Below are 20264 nucleotides of genomic sequence, written 5' to 3'. Positions count from 1 at the left end.
TACTGTAGTAGGTGTGGGCTTCGTACCTATCTTGGCCACAATAATGCGTTCACTATGCTGTTTGTAGTAGCTTACCCGCATTCCTATTTTCCTATTCATTATTAAACCTACTCCTGCATTACCCCTATTTGATTTTGTATTTATAACCCTGTAGTCACCTGACCAGAAGTCTTGTTCCTCCTGCCACCGAACTTCACTAATTCCCACTATATCTAACTTTAACCTATCCATTTCCCTTTTTAAATTTTCTAACCTACCTGCCCGATTAAGGGATCTGACATTCCACGCTCCGATCCGTAGAACGCCAGTTTTCTTTCTCCTGATAACGACATCCTCCTGAGTAGTCCCCGCCCGGAGATCCGAATGGGGGACTATTTTACCTCCGGAATATTTTACCCAAGAGGATGCCATCATCATTTAATCATACAGTAAAGCTGCATGTCCTCGGGAAAAATTACGGCTGTAGTTTCCCCTTGCTTTCAGCCGTTCGCAGTACCAGCACAGCAAGGTCGTTTTGGTTAATGTTGCAAGGCCAGATCAGTCAATCATCCAGACTGTTGCCCCTGCAACTACTGAAAAGGCTGCTGCCCCTCTTCAGGAACCACACGTTTGTCTGGCCTCTCAACAGATACCCCTCCGTTGTGGTTGCACCTACGGTATGGCCATCTGTATCGCTGAGGCACGCAAGCCTCCCCACCAACGGCAAGGTCCATGGTTCATGGGGGGGGGGGGGTAGTATAATATACACTCCTGGAAATGGAAAAAAGAACACACTGACACCGGTGTGTCAGACCCACCACACTTGCTCCGGACACTGCGAGAGGGCTGTACAAGCAATGATCACACGCACGGCACAGCGGACACACCAGGAACCGCGGTGTTGGCCGTCAAATGGCGCTAGCTGCGCAGCATTTGTGCACCGCCGCCGTCAGTGTCAGCCAGTTTGCCGTGGCATACGGAGCTCCATCGCAGTCTTTAACACTGGTAGCATGCCGCGACAGCGTGGACGTGAACCGTATGTGCAGTTGACGGACTTTGAGCGAGGGCGTATAGTGGGCATGCGGGAGGCCGGGTGGACGTACCGCCCAGTTGCTCAACACGTGGGGCGTGAGGTCTCCACAGTACATCGATGTTGTCGCCAGTGGTCGGCGGAAGGTGCACGTGTCCGTCGACCTGGGACCGGACCGCAGCGACGCAGGGATGCACGCCAAGACCGTAGGATCCTACGCAGTGCCATAGAGGACCGCACCGCCACTTCCCAGCAAATTAGGGACACTGTTGCTCCTGGGGTATCGGCGAGGACCATTCGCGACCGTCTCCATGAAGCTGGGCTACGGTCCCGCACACCGTTAGGCCGTCTTCCCCTCACGCCCCAACATCGTGCAGCCCGCCTCCAGTGGTGTCGCGACAGGCGTGAATGGAGGGACGAATGGAGACGTGGCGTCTTCAGCGATGAGAGTCGCTTCTGCCTTGGTGCCAATGATGATCGTATGCGTGTTTGGCGCCATGCAGGTGAGCGCCACAATCAGGACTGCATACGACCGAGGCACACAGGGCCAACACCCGGCATCATGGTGTGGGGAGCGATCTCCTACACTGGCCGTACACCTCTGGTGATCGTCGAGGGGACACTGAATAGTGCACGGTACATCCAAACCGTCATCGAACCCATCGTTCTACCATTCCTAGACTGGCAAGGGAACTTGCTGTTCCAACAGGACAATGCACGTCCGCATGTATCCCGTGACACCCAACGTGCTCTAGAAGGTGTAAGTCAACTACCCTGGCCAGCAAGATCTCCGGATCTGTCCCCCATTGAGCATGTTTGGGACTGGATGAAGCGTCGTCTCACGCGGTCTGCACGTCCAGCACGAACGCTGGTCCAACTGAGGCGCCAGGTGGAAATGGCATGGCAAGCCGTTCCACAGGACTACATCCAGCATCTCTACGATCGTCTCCATGGGAGAATAGCAGCCTGCATTGCTGCGAAAGGTGGATATACACTGTACTAGTGCCGACATTGTGCATGCTCTGTTGCCTGTGTCTATGTGCCTGTGGTTCTGTCAGTGTGATCATGTGATGTATCTGACCCCAGGAATGTGTCAATAAAGTTTCCCCTTCCTGGGACAATGAATTCACGGTGTTCTTATTTCAAATTCCAGGAGTGTATTTGTCCAATGAATACCCGTTTATGATCTGCATTTCTTCTTGATATAGCAATTTTAATGGCCAGTAGTGTATTTTCTCCATTTAACTTTTAAGGCTTAAAATGTGTCACGCTCTGCTACTGCAAATTTTTATTTTAAATGCAGCTACAACGTCTTCGATATTCTCTCTTCAAGTTAACAGAAAAAAATCATAGAACCTGCTCAGTTTAGACAGCTCACGCTACACTGCGTAAACTTCATTTCACATTAAGCCAAAACCGTGAAAAGCAAAGTAGCAACGAATTTTTCTTTTAAAATTTGTCTCCAGTAGTCTTTTGTCAACGCCGAGAAGAGCTATTGTCGACAAGCGACTGCGTGTTCGGTACCGTCGAAGCCTCTTGTAATTGCCTCTACCGTGGATGAGGGGTCAAGGGCCTACTGTGACGCACGAACTGAACAAGTGTTGCGTAAGGCAAAGCTTGTCTCTGCGATCTGTTCTTGTGGAACAAAACTAGGTCTGTATCACCTTCTTGACAATGGAGGTGAATGACAAGAAACAAGATGGGAACACCCGTCACTGAGACAAAATGGTTAACGTTCACTCAGTCTGAAGGCAGCCAGTCTGAATTGTTTTATTGGAACAAATCTTCATCATCATAATTAGACAAGAAAATGGAGAAAATATAGTAGTGTTCAGTTGCTAACAGGCAGACTGCGCAACCACGGATTTTGTTAAATTGCAAACCTCTCCACAACGTTCTACGGATTGAGAGCATGTGACACTGTTAACGGTGATTCTGTCAGCCAGTTGGGGACATTAATCTCAACAGCCGCTTAAAGATGTTCGATACGAAACGGTGATATGCCGTAGCGAATGTCATCCTCTTCCTTGGTCTCACTGGTCGTACATGAAAACAGATACCTACATTACATTATTCAATCACTTTTCAATGGAATCCACATGAAACAAATGCATAGTTGACATGTAGAACACATTCGTTCAAACGGCGCAGCTCTTCGTTGAACATTTTAACAGTATCCAATAGGTCCGGACTGAAAGCAGCATAAACAGACGAGCAGTGTATGAGGTGAAGCATCACACAAGATTCTTGGAAACCGTTTCCTTAACAGAAACGAAACTTCTCTACAATTTTCCCTGTAAATCGCAGTCTAAAATAACACGACATTCTACCGTTGAATACATCTCTCGTGCTTTATCGTGTTACCACAATATGTTTCCGTCTTCAGGTGCATTTTGCTCCCCCACTTATATTTCCACATGTCCTGTACTGCAAATTAAGGTGTGCACATTAACTTACCACTAGTATTAGCCGCTAACAACAAGAAGTATTTTCACTCGGAAATAAGAACATTCGATATCTGTGTCAATTTGGCACAGCAGCCTTGTACGTCTAGCACAAGAACTCAGCCTTCGCCGACAAAAGTGAACACTTGACCTTATTGCCATGCGTTGAAACAGTGATCAAGTGGAATCAAACTTTGGATGAACTTTTCAAAATCTACGGAGACACGGAATTCTCGCAAAATAAAATTTTCGGGTAGCAACGAGCACCCAAATATGCTCTTTTGCTTATGTACTGTAAGTATGAAGTTAACTGATTGTGCACATTTGCCCACGATCAGTGAGTATGAAACTAATCAATGGTGCACCATTTCGATACAGTGTATACTGTCTTTCTGTGAACAAACGCAATAAGCGTTTATCCGGGTTGCAGTCATATCCCCAATGAATTCTCTAAATTTTATGGACTCTAAGCCACCCCTGCAGATTATAATTCTAGCACAAAACAAAATACAATATTGAAAATCTGACTTGTTTGAAAGTGGAGATACCTAGTCATCCCAGTCACCTCTGTGGTGTAGGGAAAAGGAGATCCTCTTTTAAGGAAAACTGTCTGCAGCTATGACGACAAGATGAAACGCTGATGTATGAAAACCAACGATCCAAGAAATTTAACATAGCTGTTTTTATATACGCCTAACAGCTCCATCACACGAATTTTTATATAAAATAATAAATGAATGCAAAATGCAATGAACAGTAGTCCTATGTACAGGTTGTGCATCAACAGTAACAGGTTCAAAATACCGTTTAGAATTACAGAAGATGTAAACTCTTCTTTCGCGTACCCAAATCTAAGTATTTATTTTTAGATTGGCGAAAATGAACAGAGAATTTACAGATACGTTCCAATGTAAATGGAGAGTGGAGTGTAAATCCGAAAAATAATATCGCATGGCAAAATTTGTACTAAATTCTTGTAAAAAGGGTTTACAATAAGTTTCGCGAGTCCTTGTGCACCACACAAAAGCTTTAAGTCGCTGGCAATCTCAGCAGCAATGTGGCCTGCAGTCGGTCGTTTTCTCTGACACTGCGACAGTGAATTTACCAGGCAACTTATATCAGTATTTCTATCGACACTATATCGTGAAGTTCTGCTATAGAAAATGAACTACGTTTAGCAACAGTGGCTGATGAACGTCAGCGTATGTCGACTAATACGCGTAAAAAAAAAAGAAAGAAAGGGAATTGAAATTTACTAAATTGTTTTCGAGCGCTTCTCCTGGGTACTATGTTGCCGAATACACAACATTTTTGACTAATGTTAAGTGTTCAATGAACTTTTTTTTTCATTTTTAAGCCCTCAATTCCTTATTTATTCATCATTTTAACTACACGTTTTTACACTACGATTTAGCACTTCTCATGTTTCTTTAAAAGTGTCATCAATACCAGAACTGCTGGTTCCCAAATCCCGTATATGTGGACGTGATTGATGTGATCTTCAGTCCGGAGACTGATTTGATAGCTCTCCATGCTACTCTATCTTTTGCAAGCTTATTCATCTCCAAGCAACTACTGCACCCTACATCATTCCGAATATGCTTAGTGTTTTCAACTTTTGATCTCCCTCTTCGATTTTTGCCCTCCACGTTGCCATCCAATACTAGCTTGGTGGACCCTTGATGCCTCAGAACATGCTCTACCAACTGATTACTTCTTCTAGTCAAGTTGTGCCACAAATTACTCTTCTCCCCAATTCTATTCAGTACCTTCTGATTACTTATGTGATCTACCCATCTAATCTTCAGCATTCTTCTGTAGCACCACATTTCGAAAGCTTCTATTCTCTTCTTGTCTAAAATATTTCTCGTGCATGTTTCACTTCCATACATGGCTACACTACATACAAATACTTGCAGTAATGACTACCTGACAAATCTGTACTCGATGTTAACAAATTTCTCTTTTTCAGACACGCTTTCCTTGCCATAGCCAGTCTATATTTTATATCGCATCTACTTCGACTATCATCACTTATTTTGCTCCCTAAAGAGTTAAACTCATCTACTACTGTAAGTCTCTCATTTCCTAAACTAATTCCCTCAGCATCACCTGATTTAATTAGACTTCATTCCATTATCCTCGTTTTGCTTTTGTTGATGTTCATCTTATATCCTCCTTTGAAGACACCGTGCATTCCATTCAACTCTGTCTCTGACAGAATAACAGTATCATCGGCAAACCTCAAATCTTTTATTTCTTCTCCATGGGTTTTAATTCATACTCCAAATTTTTCTTTTGTTTCCTTTACTGTTTGCTCAATTTGTAGATTTATATCATCAGGGATAAGCTACAACCCTGTCTCACTCCCTTCCCTCTACTGCTTCCCTTTCCTATCCCTTGACTCATAAATGCCATCTGTTTTCTTGACAAATTGTAAATAGCCTTTCCTCCCTTTATTTGACTCCAGCCACCTTCAGAATTTCAAATAGAGTGTTCCAGCCAATACTGTGAAAAGCTTTCTTTAAATCTACAAATGTTAGAAACAAAGGTTTGCCTTTCCTTAACCTATCTTCTAAGATTCAGCCGTAGGGTCAGTATTGCTTCACGTGTTCCTACATTTCTACGGAATCCAAACTGATCTTCCCCAAGGTCTGCTTCTACAAGTTTTTCCATTCTTCTGTAAAAAATTCGTGTTAGTATTTTGCAGCCGAGACTTATTAAACTTATAGTTTGGTAAATTTCACACCTGTGAACGCCTGCTTTCTTTGGGATTGGAATTATTATATTCTTCTTGAAGTCTGAGGGTATTTCGCCTGTCTCATACATCTTGCTTACCAGAAGGTAAAGCTTTGTCAAGACTGGCTCTCCCAAGTCTACCAGTAGTTCTAATGGAATGTTATCTACTCCCGTGGCCTTGCTTCGACTTAGGTCTTTCAGTGCTCTGTCTGGTCCTTCACGCAGTATCATATCTCCTATTTCATCTTCATCTACATTCTCTTCCATTTCCAGAATGTTACCCGCGAGTACATCGCCCTTGTACAGACCCTCTATATACTCCCTCTGCCTTTCTGCTTTCCCTTCTTTGCTTAGAACTGGTTTTACATTTGAGCTCTTGATATTCATACAAGTGGTTCTCTTTTCTCCAAAGGTCTCTTTAATTTTTCTGTAGGCTGTATCTATCTTACCCCTAGCGATATAAGCCTCTACATCTTTACAGTTGTCTTCTAGCCATCTCTGCTTAGCCATTTTGCACTTCCTGTCGCGTCTCATTTTTAAGACTTTTGTATTCTTTTTGTCTGCTTCATTTACTGCATTTTTATATTTTCTCCTTTCATCTACTTAATTCAATATCTATTCTGTTACCCAAAGATTTCTACTAGCCCTCGTCTTTTTACCTAGTTGATCCTCTGCTGCCTTCAATATTTCATCTCTCAAAACTACCCATTCTTCTTCTACTGTATTTCTTTCCCCTGTTCTTGTCAATGGTTCCCCTAATGCTTTCTCTGAAACTCTCTGCAGTCTCTTTTTTTTCAGTTTACCCCGGTCCCATCTCCTTAAATTCCCACCTTTTTGCAGTTTCTTCAGTTTTAATTTATACTTCATATCCAATAGATTGTGGTCAGAGTCCACATCTACCCCTGGAAATGTTTTACAATTTAAAACCTGGTTCCTAAATCCCTGTCTTATCATTAAATAATCTATCTGCAGCCTTCCATTGTCTGCAGGCCTCTTCCACGTATACAACCGTCTTTCATGAGTCTTAAACCGAGTGTTATGGTCTGTACAAAATTCTACCAGGGGGCTTTCTCTTTCATTCCTTACCCCCATTCCATGTTCACCTACTACTTTTACTTCTCTTCCTATTCCTAATATCGAATTCCAGTCCCACATGACTATTAAGTTTTCGTCTCCCTTCACTATCTGAATAATTTCTTTTATCTCATCATACCTTTCTTCAATTTCTTCGCCATCTGCAGAGCTAGTTGGCATATAAACTTGTACTACTGTAGTAGGTGTGGGCTTCGTATCTATCTTGGCCACAATAATGCGTTCACTATGCTGTTTGTAGTAGCTTACCCGCATTCCTATTTTCCTATTCATTATTAAACCTACTCCTGCATTACCCCTATTTGACATTGTGTTTATAATCCTGTAGTCACCTGACCAGAAATCTTGTTCCTCCTGCCACCGAACTTCACTAATTCCCACTATATCTAACTTTAATCTATCCATTTCCCTTTTGAAATTTTCTAACCTACCTGACATTCCACGCTCCGATTCCTAGAACGCCCAGTTTTTTTTTCTCCTAATAATGACGTCCTCTTGAGTAGTCCCCGCCCGGAGATACGAAGGGGGGGCTATTTTACCCTCGGAATATTTTACCCAAGAGGACGCCATCATCATTTAACTATATGGTAATATAGTTACGGCTGTAGTTTCCCCTTGCTTTCAGCCGTTCGCAGTACCAGCACAGCAAGGCCGTGTTGGTTAATGTTAGAAGGCCAGATCAGTCAATCATCCAGACTCTTACCCCTGCAACTACCGAAAAGGCTGCTGCCCCTCTTCAGGAACCACACCTGTCTGGCCTCTCAACAGATACCCCTCCGTTGTGGTTGCACCTACGGTATGGCTGTCTGTGTCGCTGAGCCACGCAGGACTCACCACCAACGGCAAGGTCCATGATTTATTGGGGGGGGGGGGGGGGGGGGGGGGAAGAGATAAGTTGTATGAAATGGCAAGGAATTTAATTATATCTCTGGAATAAGTATGCCCAAAACATCAAATTTAAATTTTTACTTAACTATCTCATTCTGCCTAGAGCTTAAAAACTTTAATGAAGCGCCAAGTTGTTCCATGAATACCCAACCAAAACCAGCTACTTTGCACAAAGTTCTACTTCTACGGCAGAAGGTGATCACTACAAAATCTGAGAGTATCAATGTTTTTAATAACATTTTTGAACCCCTTAACGAGACAGCTGCTGCTTCGACTTCTAACATACATTTCTTACTGCAAGGGGCCACTGCGAAACGAAACTAAAGTATTCAACAACGACAAGTAGGTCGCACCCAGCCGGCCATATTGCCGCACGCAAGGGATTTGTCGCCGGCAATTTGATGGATTGAGAATTATGACGGATCAGGGACCCATCGCTGCGATCTGCACATACATGTTTGATCTACGGAGGGCAGAGCCCGCCGACTTGGCGAACGACTGCTGCGGTTCGTCGCGCGCGCGCGCGCGCGCGTGTGTGTGCGTGTGTGTGTGCGGGAGGGAGGGGGGGGGGGGGGGGGAGTCAGCATAAACAGCAGCGACACTGGCAGTAGAAATGCGGCGGTGCTGTGGGGCAATGCTGCCCCCACCCACCTCCGCCGACTCCAAACCGTCCAGAATCGGGCTCTCCGGCGTGCTCTCCACCTCCCTTTCGACTTCCCAACCCAAGAGCTCCACAACCTGGCCGACGTGCCGCTCCTTCGCACCCGCATCCTCTCTGCAGCCAATTCCTTCTACCAACAAACACGTCACTCTCCTAATCCCTTAATCCTCTCCCTGGGTACCCGTGTTCACCGTCTAGCCACCACTCGATGGCCAGACCTTCTTTTCCGCCCCCCATGAATTCGCATGCATAAGCCACCTCATCTCATGTCAACTACTCTTTCTCACATCATCGATCATCCACCAACATGTCATGTCATTCACCGTCATACACCCTCACAAGCACGCCACCCCCCCCCCCCTTCCACCCACTCTGCCCCCAATGTTGGCCTAATCACGACAGGCCCTTCCTCTTTCCACTTCTCAAGCTGTCACTCTCTGACTACTTTCTCTCTCCCCCCCCCCCCCCCCCCTCAAACCATCACTTCAAGTTTGTCTGCCACCAATATGAAGACGCCGCTACGAAGAAGAGGCGGCCAGGATAATGGCCTTTCGATTTCACTCACTCTAACTATTCCTCCTTCTATCCTTTATTCTATAATTTAGTATAATATTCCCGGCTAGTCAACGGGCCGTTCCTTTTCCGCCATCTTCTACTGTCTCTTTCTCTGTCCTGTCTTATTTTATATATATATATATATATATATATATATATATATATATATATATATATATATATATATATATAAAACCAAGCACAAAAGTCAAGCAATACCAACGCATCACGACATCCCATCTCCCAACAAACATCATGCCAGAAGGAGAAGCGCCTTAAGAACTTCGAACACAGCAGAGGGTTCAACCCTCCACAATGTGCGCGGCGGCAGTAGAAATGTATTTGTACTCTACGGACAGCGGGATCGACACTACCACCCCGAGCGGCGAAATGGCCAGCCGTAAAATTAGTGTACTTTAAATTATATTTCTACATCAAGAAATATTTTCTATATATTTGCGAACGGAGCATCATTGAATTATCAAGACACATTAAGAATCCTTAAATAAACGTAAAAAGTGCTGGACCCAACTGATTCCTAAAGAAAGAATTTTTTTTTTATATTTTTGCGTTCGGAGTATCATTGAATTATCAAGACACATTAATGATCCTGAAATAAACGTAAAAACTGCTGGATCTAACTGTTTCAGTGGCATAAGCTACAACTTACACATGAAGAAATAGTCAAATATGTGTATAACTGCAGCTTATTCCGTCGAATGCAAGAGAATAGAAGCACTGTATTTTTAGCAGGAGAAGCATTTATTTCTGTTGCTTTCTGTCCTCATTACGGTGGCCACTTTTCCTGACAAGTAACAATTTTGTATGAAGTCTAATGAGTTCGCATATTCTTACACATCACTCGACCATCTAATACACGAATATTTGCGTAAATATAATTACTTTTTCTTCGAAAGACGACTATGTTGAAGAATCACGACCATACTCTTCAGAGAAAGCAACAATTGCCGAATTTGTTTCCTCTGTGTATCATTGTCATGTGGTTTTCTCTTCAGCAACAGACGTGTTGGCACATTTGGTATGTTAAACAATGTAGGTACTGCATTCCATACAGTTTTCCCGCGTTCTGCATTCACTAATTTGTTTGGAAGTGTACCGAAAAAAATTTAAATTGTTGGACCGATATACGACGTCTTTCTGCAAGAGGGCTGCTGCTTACTAGCAATTTCTTTTTTCTAAGTCACGATTGCTCGCGCTTGAGAAAAAAATCTAACATAGACGATTTTAGAGTAATATTTAAATGCATTGCTTTCTCTGATATTTCTACCTGCTTCTCCGGTCACTTGCTAGCAGCGGCTTTGAAGCAATGCGCATTGTTAGATTTTTCCTCACACTAGAGATATTACGTAAAAGTGTCTTTTGTATTCCTGAAACCTTATCTTGCTTCTCTCTTGGTCTGTTTCGTTGTGATAGTAACGTGCGACTGGACATATTGTGAGTATATTACGTCATTTATATAAGCAAGTAAGTATTCTTACTGCGTTTTACATATTGAATGAAGTGTATACCGAGTACATGTCAGAGCGAAATAGGCAAATTTTACAGGAAAGAAGTCTTGTCAGACGAATTAATATTGGTGTGACTAAAGGAAATGCTAGACGAGAATATCCACATAGAGGGCAGAAACAATTTGAGCATGAAGACGTCCGCACAGCAATAGGGCAGGCTGACAACAATTCTGAAAGAGGCGAAGTCTCATTCGGCAGTGTAGCTTTGTCCGCTGAGCGCTGTTGTCTCCGTGCATAACGAATATGAGTAGGGGTGTCTGGCTTGGGGGTCCTCTGAATTATAAAACAGAAGAGCAGCAAGCTCTGAACTCAAGGGGAAACTTCTTTCAGCGATATCTGTGGGAAAAAAATGACAACCGTTTTTCGGAAGTCTACGTTATATGGGAAGCAGAGCGCAGCTACGGAATGCCAGAAAGCGTGTGCTCTTCTTCCGAAAAGAAGAGGCGTGTTGAGGAATCCATTGACAGTTCAAATATTCGGAAAAGATTATTCTCCGAAATTCCTACACATCGAGGAGTAGACGGTGGGAACCAGAAGATACGTCCTTCTAATAGCTCCTCAGAACAAGTATCACAGAGCGAAAACAAATTCGCTTCCTCTGCCTGCAGTTACTGGATGAGTGTTGTGGAAGAAATACGGAAAGAACGTGAAAGTCTCTCGGCCAAAGCGCAAGCTTGTAGAAATATGCTCATGGAAGATGCAGCCCTAAACAGACAGATGCTTGAGAAACTTCGTGTCAAGGGTCCCGAGAATGTTTCAGAGGAAATGAATGGTGATGAAGACGTCGACGACCGCATTCCGAACATAGAATTTTCAAGTAAGTTATTTTTCATATTTTTACTTACTGCAACAGTTAGTTGTACATTACGTGCATTGTTAGAACCTACTTCCCAGTCGCTAGTAAACAGTCGCATTCTGGTGTTTTCGACAATACTAGTAAACAGGGCCTATTTGTATGTTCCTAATTGTCCCCTTTTTATTTATTGAATATTAGATGATATTTAAAAGTATCGTAAATGCTCTTAACAATCTTCAGTGTCACTTAAAAATAAAATTTGAAAATAAGCATTAAGTTTCTCGTCCTCTAAAAAATAATAATAATGACGTGTACGAAATAGCTGTAGCAAGATCCCAAACCCCTGAGACTGTAATTGATGTTCTCATGGAGCGCTAACTGCGAAACTTAGCCATGTAATTGCAAAGGCTGGTGCCTTATTGAAAATTGGTAATTTCCAAGAATGTTTGTTTATCGAAGCCGCAGGGTGCAAACGATATATATCGAATTTGAGATTCTAAATCGATCATGGGACTGGTGGCGGACGCCATGATAAATTATTTGTCAGATGCTAGGAAAACCCAAACGATTTAAGACGGTAGTGAGTGGGATGTCTAGCATTGTAGACGCTTCTTCGACCGGTTGCCTCACGAGAAAGAACCTTAATTCCATGCTTATGCAATGTAAAACATTGTTTGAATTTTTGTCGGGAAATGTAACACTCTACCCATATTTTTGCGTGACATTGACAGTCTACCCAGTTACGGCAAAAAGAGAATGCTTCCCGTAGCATACACATAAATGGACTTTCTCATGACAATGTCGACGAGTGAGGTTAGCTGTTTCCTTTGTAATTACAACAATTTTAGTGAACATTCTTTTGTCGTTGCTGTAGTGACCACTATAAACATGCTCATAACGCCTGCCACCACAGTCGCATGATAGATTTAGAATCGCACGTTCGGTGTCTATCGTTTGGAGCCCGCGACTTCGATAGTAAACATTCTTGGAAATTACCTGAAAATTTATTACCGGGCTTGGAAGTGATTATTCCCCGCCATTATTCGGCAAAGCGAGGAAGCTACGATGTACAGACATGCACATAGTAGCATGTTATGGTTGCAGTAATACGTACAATAAGTTTTCTTAATCGTAGGTCGCCCAATTTACAACAATTTTGGAGAACTATGATAACAATAATGATATGGTATGAAGTGAGGTTTCCGCTTCGCGAATCTATTCATGTATTTTATTGGTGTTTAGGGGCATGCCTACATTTATTTGTTAGAAGCCTGTGAAGAATAAAGAAATAGCTAATACATATTCCTTTCCCCATACTAAACGCAGCTTATTGTCAAAATACATCTCGAAAACACCACCATAAGAGCCGTTTTGGGTGGACGACAGACACAAATGTTTTGCCCAGCGGCTTAACAGTTAATTTGTTGCCGCCAAATAATTAGCTGCTAACAATGCTTTTATGCAAGATAGTAATTCACCACAAACTAATAGCACACCTTGCTGGAAACAAGTTGTTCTTTCAAAGAAGAACGAATAGACTACATGTAAAGAGGCGTATCACCTTTGAAAGAAACAAAAAAATGTTTTGGTAGGGACCTTTCTATAGTTCTTAGGCCAAGAACGTAATTTTCGTTCCTTAAAGTTCCATTAAAAGCTGGAGAATCCGTTTTGTAATACTGTAGTGCCATATATGAATGCGTAGCGCAGTGTGCTAAATTCCAATGTGTCAGCTTATATTGTCTTTGAAACAGAACAACATAAGATTTTCTAAGATCTTCTCGTTAAACGGATGGCTTGTGACAAGAACTTTCAGCGTTAAATAAAATGAGAGTGTAATATACTTTTATCTTTGCAGGTGATAATTTGAATTAATCTGGTGTTGAAATATAACGTGGACATGAAGACAGAGCCCTCGACTGGAAGATGATGTACTGAAATGTAATAGTTGTCGACCAACCGCCAGAGCCATTGCTTGACTGTAATGTATTCTTAGTTATTAAAAAAAAGATAAAGGAAATGTTTGCCAGTTCTATTAAAGAACAGTTATAATCCACTCTGAAGTCGCCTATTATTTTATTAGATATAATCTATTAAACATTTCTGAAGCTTTCTGCCTACAAAATACACAAAGTATGGAAACTAAGTCTTTGTCGACTGTATTAAATTTAAAATGTTACTTTTTGAATTACGTGTCTGTAAAGTGTAATTTCTTTTGCACTGTCTTAAGGACGCAATACTAAGGCGATTTTAAGGGCTTGTGAGAAAGCTTCAATGGCATACAGTGCAAAAGAGAGGAGCCGCCCTTCACTGCATGCTATTTCTTTATATCCTGAGAACTTCTAGACCTTTATTCGCTTCCAAACGCACGCTCTTGGCGCAGTTATGTTGCTAGTACTTACATATTTTTCTTTCACAGAGCAATGATTAAGGCTACGTGAGGGGAGCTTCTAGTTTATTCGACTTTGTTGATTATTTTTACTCCATTGTTTAGAACGTCAATAGGATGTAATTAGTCATAAATCTAACTTACTGAGAAATTCTCTGAAACTATTGTTGCGTTCAGAGGAAGGAAAGACAACGGTTGACGTAAAGCAAATTCGCAACAGATTAAAGTGACAAACGTGCCCCATATCAGTAAGACTAATTATAGATAAAATTAAGCAAACTCACCCTCAAGAAATCGATTATTTTATGGATTACAAGTAATATCACAAATTACTTGTAGAACAGTTGTTCGATGAATGTTATACGCTCCGAACGGGTTTTTGTGTTTAACAAGGCAAATTAGAGAAAAACTGCAATAGACAAATTTAATTACAGCTGACGCCTGATTGGATTACTCAAATAGCAGTTGCGATGGATTCTATCTGCTAAAGAAATGTGCAGTCCCATATCTCCGGCCAAATATACCAACAGAGCATCCGACATCAAATATAGAAATTATAGCATTATTTGTGATTCGGTCAGATTGTTAACACGCTGTGTAGATACAAAATTCACACCAAAAAAATCAATGCTTGAAAACATGGAAAATAATCCAGCACATAAGGAGAAATATGTTGAAAAATAAGCGTCCTCAATGAATTTAGTCAGTTTCCATACTTAAGAATCAGCAAGAAAACCTTTCTTACGCAGGGGACAGAGGAATTAGAATTAATTACGTTGCAGTCGGTAGTTAGAGAAGGCGGAGTATTTTCTGGCAATGGCCAAATTAATTTGCTTATAAGATAGTTATTCTGTCTAGTGTTATTATGTCGGAAGTTATAAAAAGATAAATATCAGTGCAGAGAAGACTGTCAAAAGACTGCCTGCTAAAACGCGGAATGCTTTCGCATGTTAATCTTTCGAAGGAGCTTAAAAGTGGAAAAAGAGGCTCGTTTAACGATCTAGGACGAAGAACATTCTTTGTGTCGCTGCAGTTATGTTGTACCGTTTATAAGGAGAAGTGACATTGTAATGAGAAAATCGATACGTGCATATGAAAGACTTGTAGTAAAATCAATAAAGTGCAACCTGCAGAAAGAATGATGATTTGAAGTTTTCGGCCGTGTTAACACCTTCATCGCTGAACAACACTCCGGGGAGATGATGTGCCATATGTGAAATACTGAAACCATTTCGTCTGGTCTGCGTTAATTCAAGCGCCGTCAAGACTTCGCACAGACCGAGCACAGAACGTAATATACAAATGATTTAGTCGACTGTCCATTCACATGCAGTGACATGTCTGTACTCAGCACAGATGCAAGTCGGTGCAAATATCGTACTGTATAGAGTGCCCTCTATTATCAGTTCTTGGAAAAGGGGAACATGATAGTGACTCTAGAAGTGCCCCCCCCCCCTCCCACCACCACCATATGCCGTAGGTGGCTTGTGCTGTGTAGATGTGGGTGTACCACTGCTGTTTCTTTTCGCCCTAAAAGGGCAGGTTCTAAGCAAAAATGTGTCTTACGCAAAATTAATTTTTAATATACGCACAGTACTTTTTTCTGTATCCCACGTTATATTTTATGTCCCCTCTATAACTGTTTAAGTAAGCCAGTTCAGATGTCGCAAAAATGCAACGGCATAGGACCGTGGCTAGAAAAGCATTGTTGTGATGATCAAACCTATCTTTGGATTGAGGACAGCGTTGCCTCAGTTTTTCCGCAAAGAACCTGACATAGGAGGACATATATCACAAGACTTGTGGTTTCCAACTTCTCTAAGACCTTTACCCTTGAGTGGAATCAGATATTAGCTAGTACTCCACTTCCCGCTCCCCATCACCACCGTGATAGCACCCAACCAAACTTTAGACTAAAAAAGAATCTCCTTTGAATAATTTTATTTTTTTAAATGGCAAAATATAAAGAAAATATTTGTTGTAAGTGTTAGACTAATAACTAATGAGTATATGAAATGATTGGTACCGCTTACTTCTAGCAGCCTTTTTTTACGCTTGGTTTGTTAGTCCGTGCACATCAGTCGGTACTCAGTCAAAGTTCCTTCTTCTTGTTTTCTTTGTTATCGCAGTAAAAGATCTACTTTCACTTACATAAATCTGGACGTAACATTTCCATGGACTGTGTTCTGGTCATGTGTGTGTGTGTGTGTGTGTGTGTGTGTGTGTGTGTGTGTGTGTGTGTGTGTGTGGGTATGCAGTTTTAGAATAATATGAAGCAGTTGCTATTGAAGTGCTAGCTACATCGCTTTCTCAAAAAGAGAAAGCTAACTATCCACGGTGATGGGATAGACACTTGTTACAAAACAAGCTTCCTCTGCACCACTCCCCTCCCCAGAGACACCGCCGTCATTCCACACCCTCATTAAAATCAACCAAGTTAAAATGCTTGTACTATAATTACTGTCCGTTGGACTCCATACTTCTGAAGTGGTAGAAGTTGGAAGACTTCAGGCTGACAATTCTTTATGTCTGACCACTGGCACTAATAATAAAAATAATAATAACTATACTGCGTAAAGCACTATAGTAGCCATTATGTACTTATTAGCGTGTAATGTTGTCAGCTCGTTCCATCTGTTTAGAAGTAAGGAAATACCTACTGCTCGAAAAAGACATTTTTATGAGAGATGATGACAAATTGCTAGAAACACTATATACCGTGAAGTGTCTAGGAATAACTATCCACAGCGACCTTAAGTGGTATGACCAATAAAATAAATAGGAGGAAACGTAGATGCCAGACAAATGCATAGGAACAATTTTAAGGAAATGTAACTCATCTCCGAAATAAGACGCTTAGAGGGCGCTTATTCGACCGATCCTTGAGTATTTTTCATCAATCTAGGATTCTTACCATGTAGGGGAGAAATTTAGAGGATCCAACGAAGAGCAACGCGTTTCGCTATGGGAGTGAGAGATGCTCAACAGAGTCCAGAGGCAGGCGGTACAAGCGAGGCGATGTGCATCACTGAGAGGTACTGAGAGATACTGGAATTTCGAGACTACTTTCCAGGAAGAGTCGGACAGCATGTTACTTACTCCCACACACTTCTCGCAAAATGACCACTACGAGAAAATTCGAGGAATTAGAGCTGATACAGAGGCTAACAGACAATCGTTCTTCCCACTCGCGAGTGGAACAGAGAAAGGATGATCAGTTAGTGGTACCAGACGTAACCTACGCCACACACCGCCAGGTAGATGCAATCGTTTCAGTTCAGTATTTGTAAAACATTTTGGTGGGGTTGTTATTTGACCCACCCTGAGATTTTCTATGGTAAATTCTGCTAAAATAAGAATGTTCTTTTACGCTGCTGTGGTTACGGGCAGCCTGACAAAGCAAGTTTGACATCTGAGATTCGGCTGTCTAGCTGTTTGAAATAGTGTTTACGTTAGTGCGAATCGTTAGTTACGGCTAGAGTGTTACTGCAATACACGCTAGGAGGCAGCGGCTTGGAATTTTTTTCCAGCTCAAAACAGTCTTTAATGACGGTTCCTGCTGCATAATTAGTAGAAGTAACTATGTGCCAATTAATTTTGGAAGCCTTTAAGCTTTATTGGTTTTCTCATTCCTGCAATAAGAGTGCTACCAGCTGTTAAGTGCTTTGTTGCTTATCATCATATTCACTGATTGGGCAAATGTTTGTTTCTGTTTGTCTAGCTCTTAAATGGTAGTTTAATGAAACATGTGCCGCCATTTGTAAAGCAGTGCACTGGTACACGGTTCAAGGCGCGCATTTCGTGTCTAGTGGGTGGGCTGTGTGAGGAAGATGGTGTTCATACAATTGGTTCACGAGCTGTAGCCTCCACCGCACTGGACCACACATTAATGCTAGTATCTGAAAACATTAATAATAATAAGGTTACTGTATCGCACAACTTGACAATAGCCTTCCAACAATAACTGTTAAACCACTGTTGCCTTGTAATTTGGAATCCGCTTAGCATCAGTTGTAACTAATTTTTGTATTACCAATAGAATATTTCAAATTTCCAGTGATAACTCGCCGTAAAAGAAAGTATACTGAAACATACAGAACTTCGAGACACGTTATGCGATGGCTGTAGTTGTCACCACTGTAGTTACGGAAACGTTATTAGACAGAACAATGGTCCAAATGTTAAGTGCCTCTCTCATTACTTTCTTGATAAGGTCTTAGTGAAAATGTTGTATCTTGGTCCTTTTCGGGTTTGTGTGCGATAAGTAACAAGTATAGCGAGAGATCGGAAGACGAGCCGGGACCGCGTGACGTTTCAAGCACAACGGGCAATGAAAATCTCTTGGGCGTTAAACTTTCTCGTGAGCTGACGAAAAGCACTGTCACAGCTCTTGGGCCTCGGACTGCTATTTGTTCACATCACAATCACATGGTAGCCGTGTTATTGGCCTCTGTGAAATGGATAACTTTTTTCGTTAAATGAATAGGTAGCGAAAACTGAATTTCGCATTTTTTTTTCTTGGTTTCATGCAAAATCGACTAATTCCTTGCGTTCCTGCTTTCCAAAATTTTACATTACATGAATAGAAATGTTTTGATACCTCTCAGATTCAATTATTCTAATTCCTCTATGGTTACATCAAAACGAAAATTGTAAACTATAATGTTTCTCATGGATGGACATGATGGGTACAATTTTGCACTAAAATGCTTCGATATGTTGCTGTAAACACAGCGGACATAATTCACTATTTAAAGTTAATCGATGAATTCATTAATCAAACAGAGGCATCATTACGTAGTGTCCACTGACAATGCAGCTGCGGTAAAACGCACTGGTATAAATTGTTTTCAACAATGTACTTTTTGACAGGAATTTAGAGTAAAAATATGTCTTCCTTGTCAGACGGCAAGCAAGTTACATTAAGAGCTGACCATATTCTAGCACGAGTTCATAACCGGCTTTCTAAAACTCACAAACGTTTCAGAATAGGAACATGTTCCCCATTGACCAAGTAAAAGCCTAACAAGAAAATATTACTTAATATCGGCTGAGTTTTCTGGGTATTGTTTTAATACATTGAAAATATATCTTATTTGAATAAGTCAAGACGTAGTTAATCTAACTGCAAGGCTCTTTTGGCGCGTTATTGTTTAACATGGACGCTCACGGAGCGAAGCATTGTCGATGTTTTCTCAAAAATCCCGTCTCTGGCCATATCGTGCAGCTGACTGGTCTCACTGATCGACGATTCTGTGGCGATATACAGTATTGTGTCAATTTTACGAATCAGAATTAAAATCTCAGAATGCAAATGGTTAAAAAAGTTGCGAACATAAAGTGTTGATCGCCTCGAAAACGGCCGAGGTGAGTGTCCGCATCCGACTGAGTGACCACTATTAATAGCGCCTTATTCCGCTCTTCTACCACACAGCACAGAAAGCACAAATATTGGACGACCAGATAGTAAGTGACCACTTTCTTCTAGCCTTGCTCAACAAATTCTGGATAACATTTTGGAGATGAAAATGTCGACTTACTTTTACTATTTTAATTTACTTATGCCCTACCGCATCATATTCTGTGATAACTCATTGAGAAAAAGGAGTGTTTGTTGCACAGAAGCGTGTAGCAAGGATGACATGGAGTGTCCACCCAGAAACTCTTACAGAGAACTCGAGTTGGGCATACTGACCACAGTCTCACAGCATATTTACCCACGTATGTAGTTTATTTCAACAGTCACAGTTTGTAAACAACAGCAGGCCGTAGTGGCCGAGCGGTTCTAGGCGCTTCAGTCTGGAACCGCGCGAGCGCTACGGTCGCAGGTTCGAATCCTGCCTCGGGCATGGATATGTGTGATGTCCTTAGGTTAGTTAGGTTTAAGTAGTTCTAAGTTCTAGGGGCCTGATGACCTCCGATGTTAAGTCCCGTAGTGATCAGATCCACTTGAACTTGTAAACAACATACACTTCACTACAGTACTTACGCTTAATATTTACTATTTACACTTTAATATTGAGGGTGGCAGTTACTAAAATATATGTTTTTGAAATAAAATGTTTTACAGCAATAGGCCCATTGTTTTATAGCCATACCTCGTATAATAAAAACTGCGTGCAATGCAATGTATCAGTTCACAGTAACCGAGTCGCAATCATATCA

General features: G+C 41.7%; 2 protein-coding genes across 2 annotated transcripts in view; one reads left to right on the top strand and one right to left on the bottom strand.

Moving 5' to 3' along the window:
• The window catches only part of LOC126278814 (progestin and adipoQ receptor family member 3-like), a 202857-nt gene that overhangs the window by 52431 nt on the left and 130162 nt on the right, over nt 1-20264 (bottom strand). The gene's annotated exons all lie outside the window — the stretch shown is intronic.
• On the top strand, nt 11216-13721 carry LOC126278858 (uncharacterized). Its single transcript, XM_049979136.1, has 2 exons — nt 11216-11734; nt 13569-13721. Exons 1-2 carry the CDS (start codon nt 11323-11325, stop codon nt 13583-13585), a joined length of 429 nt encoding a protein of 142 aa, XP_049835093.1. The 5' UTR covers nt 11216-11322; the 3' UTR covers nt 13586-13721.

Source organism: Schistocerca gregaria, chromosome 1 (genome assembly GCF_023897955.1).
Source record: "Schistocerca gregaria isolate iqSchGreg1 chromosome 1, iqSchGreg1.2, whole genome shotgun sequence".
NCBI classification, from domain to species: domain Eukaryota; kingdom Metazoa; phylum Arthropoda; class Insecta; order Orthoptera; family Acrididae; genus Schistocerca; species Schistocerca gregaria.
The sequence above is the reverse complement of the archived record's forward strand: the minus strand, read 5'-3'. Positions and strand labels throughout refer to the sequence as shown.

Excerpts from the sequence above, each read along its gene's own strand:
- LOC126278858 (XM_049979136.1), top strand. The coding sequence starts at position 11,323 with ATGCCAGAAAGCGTGTGCTCTTCTTCCGAAAAGAAGAGGCGTGTTGAG.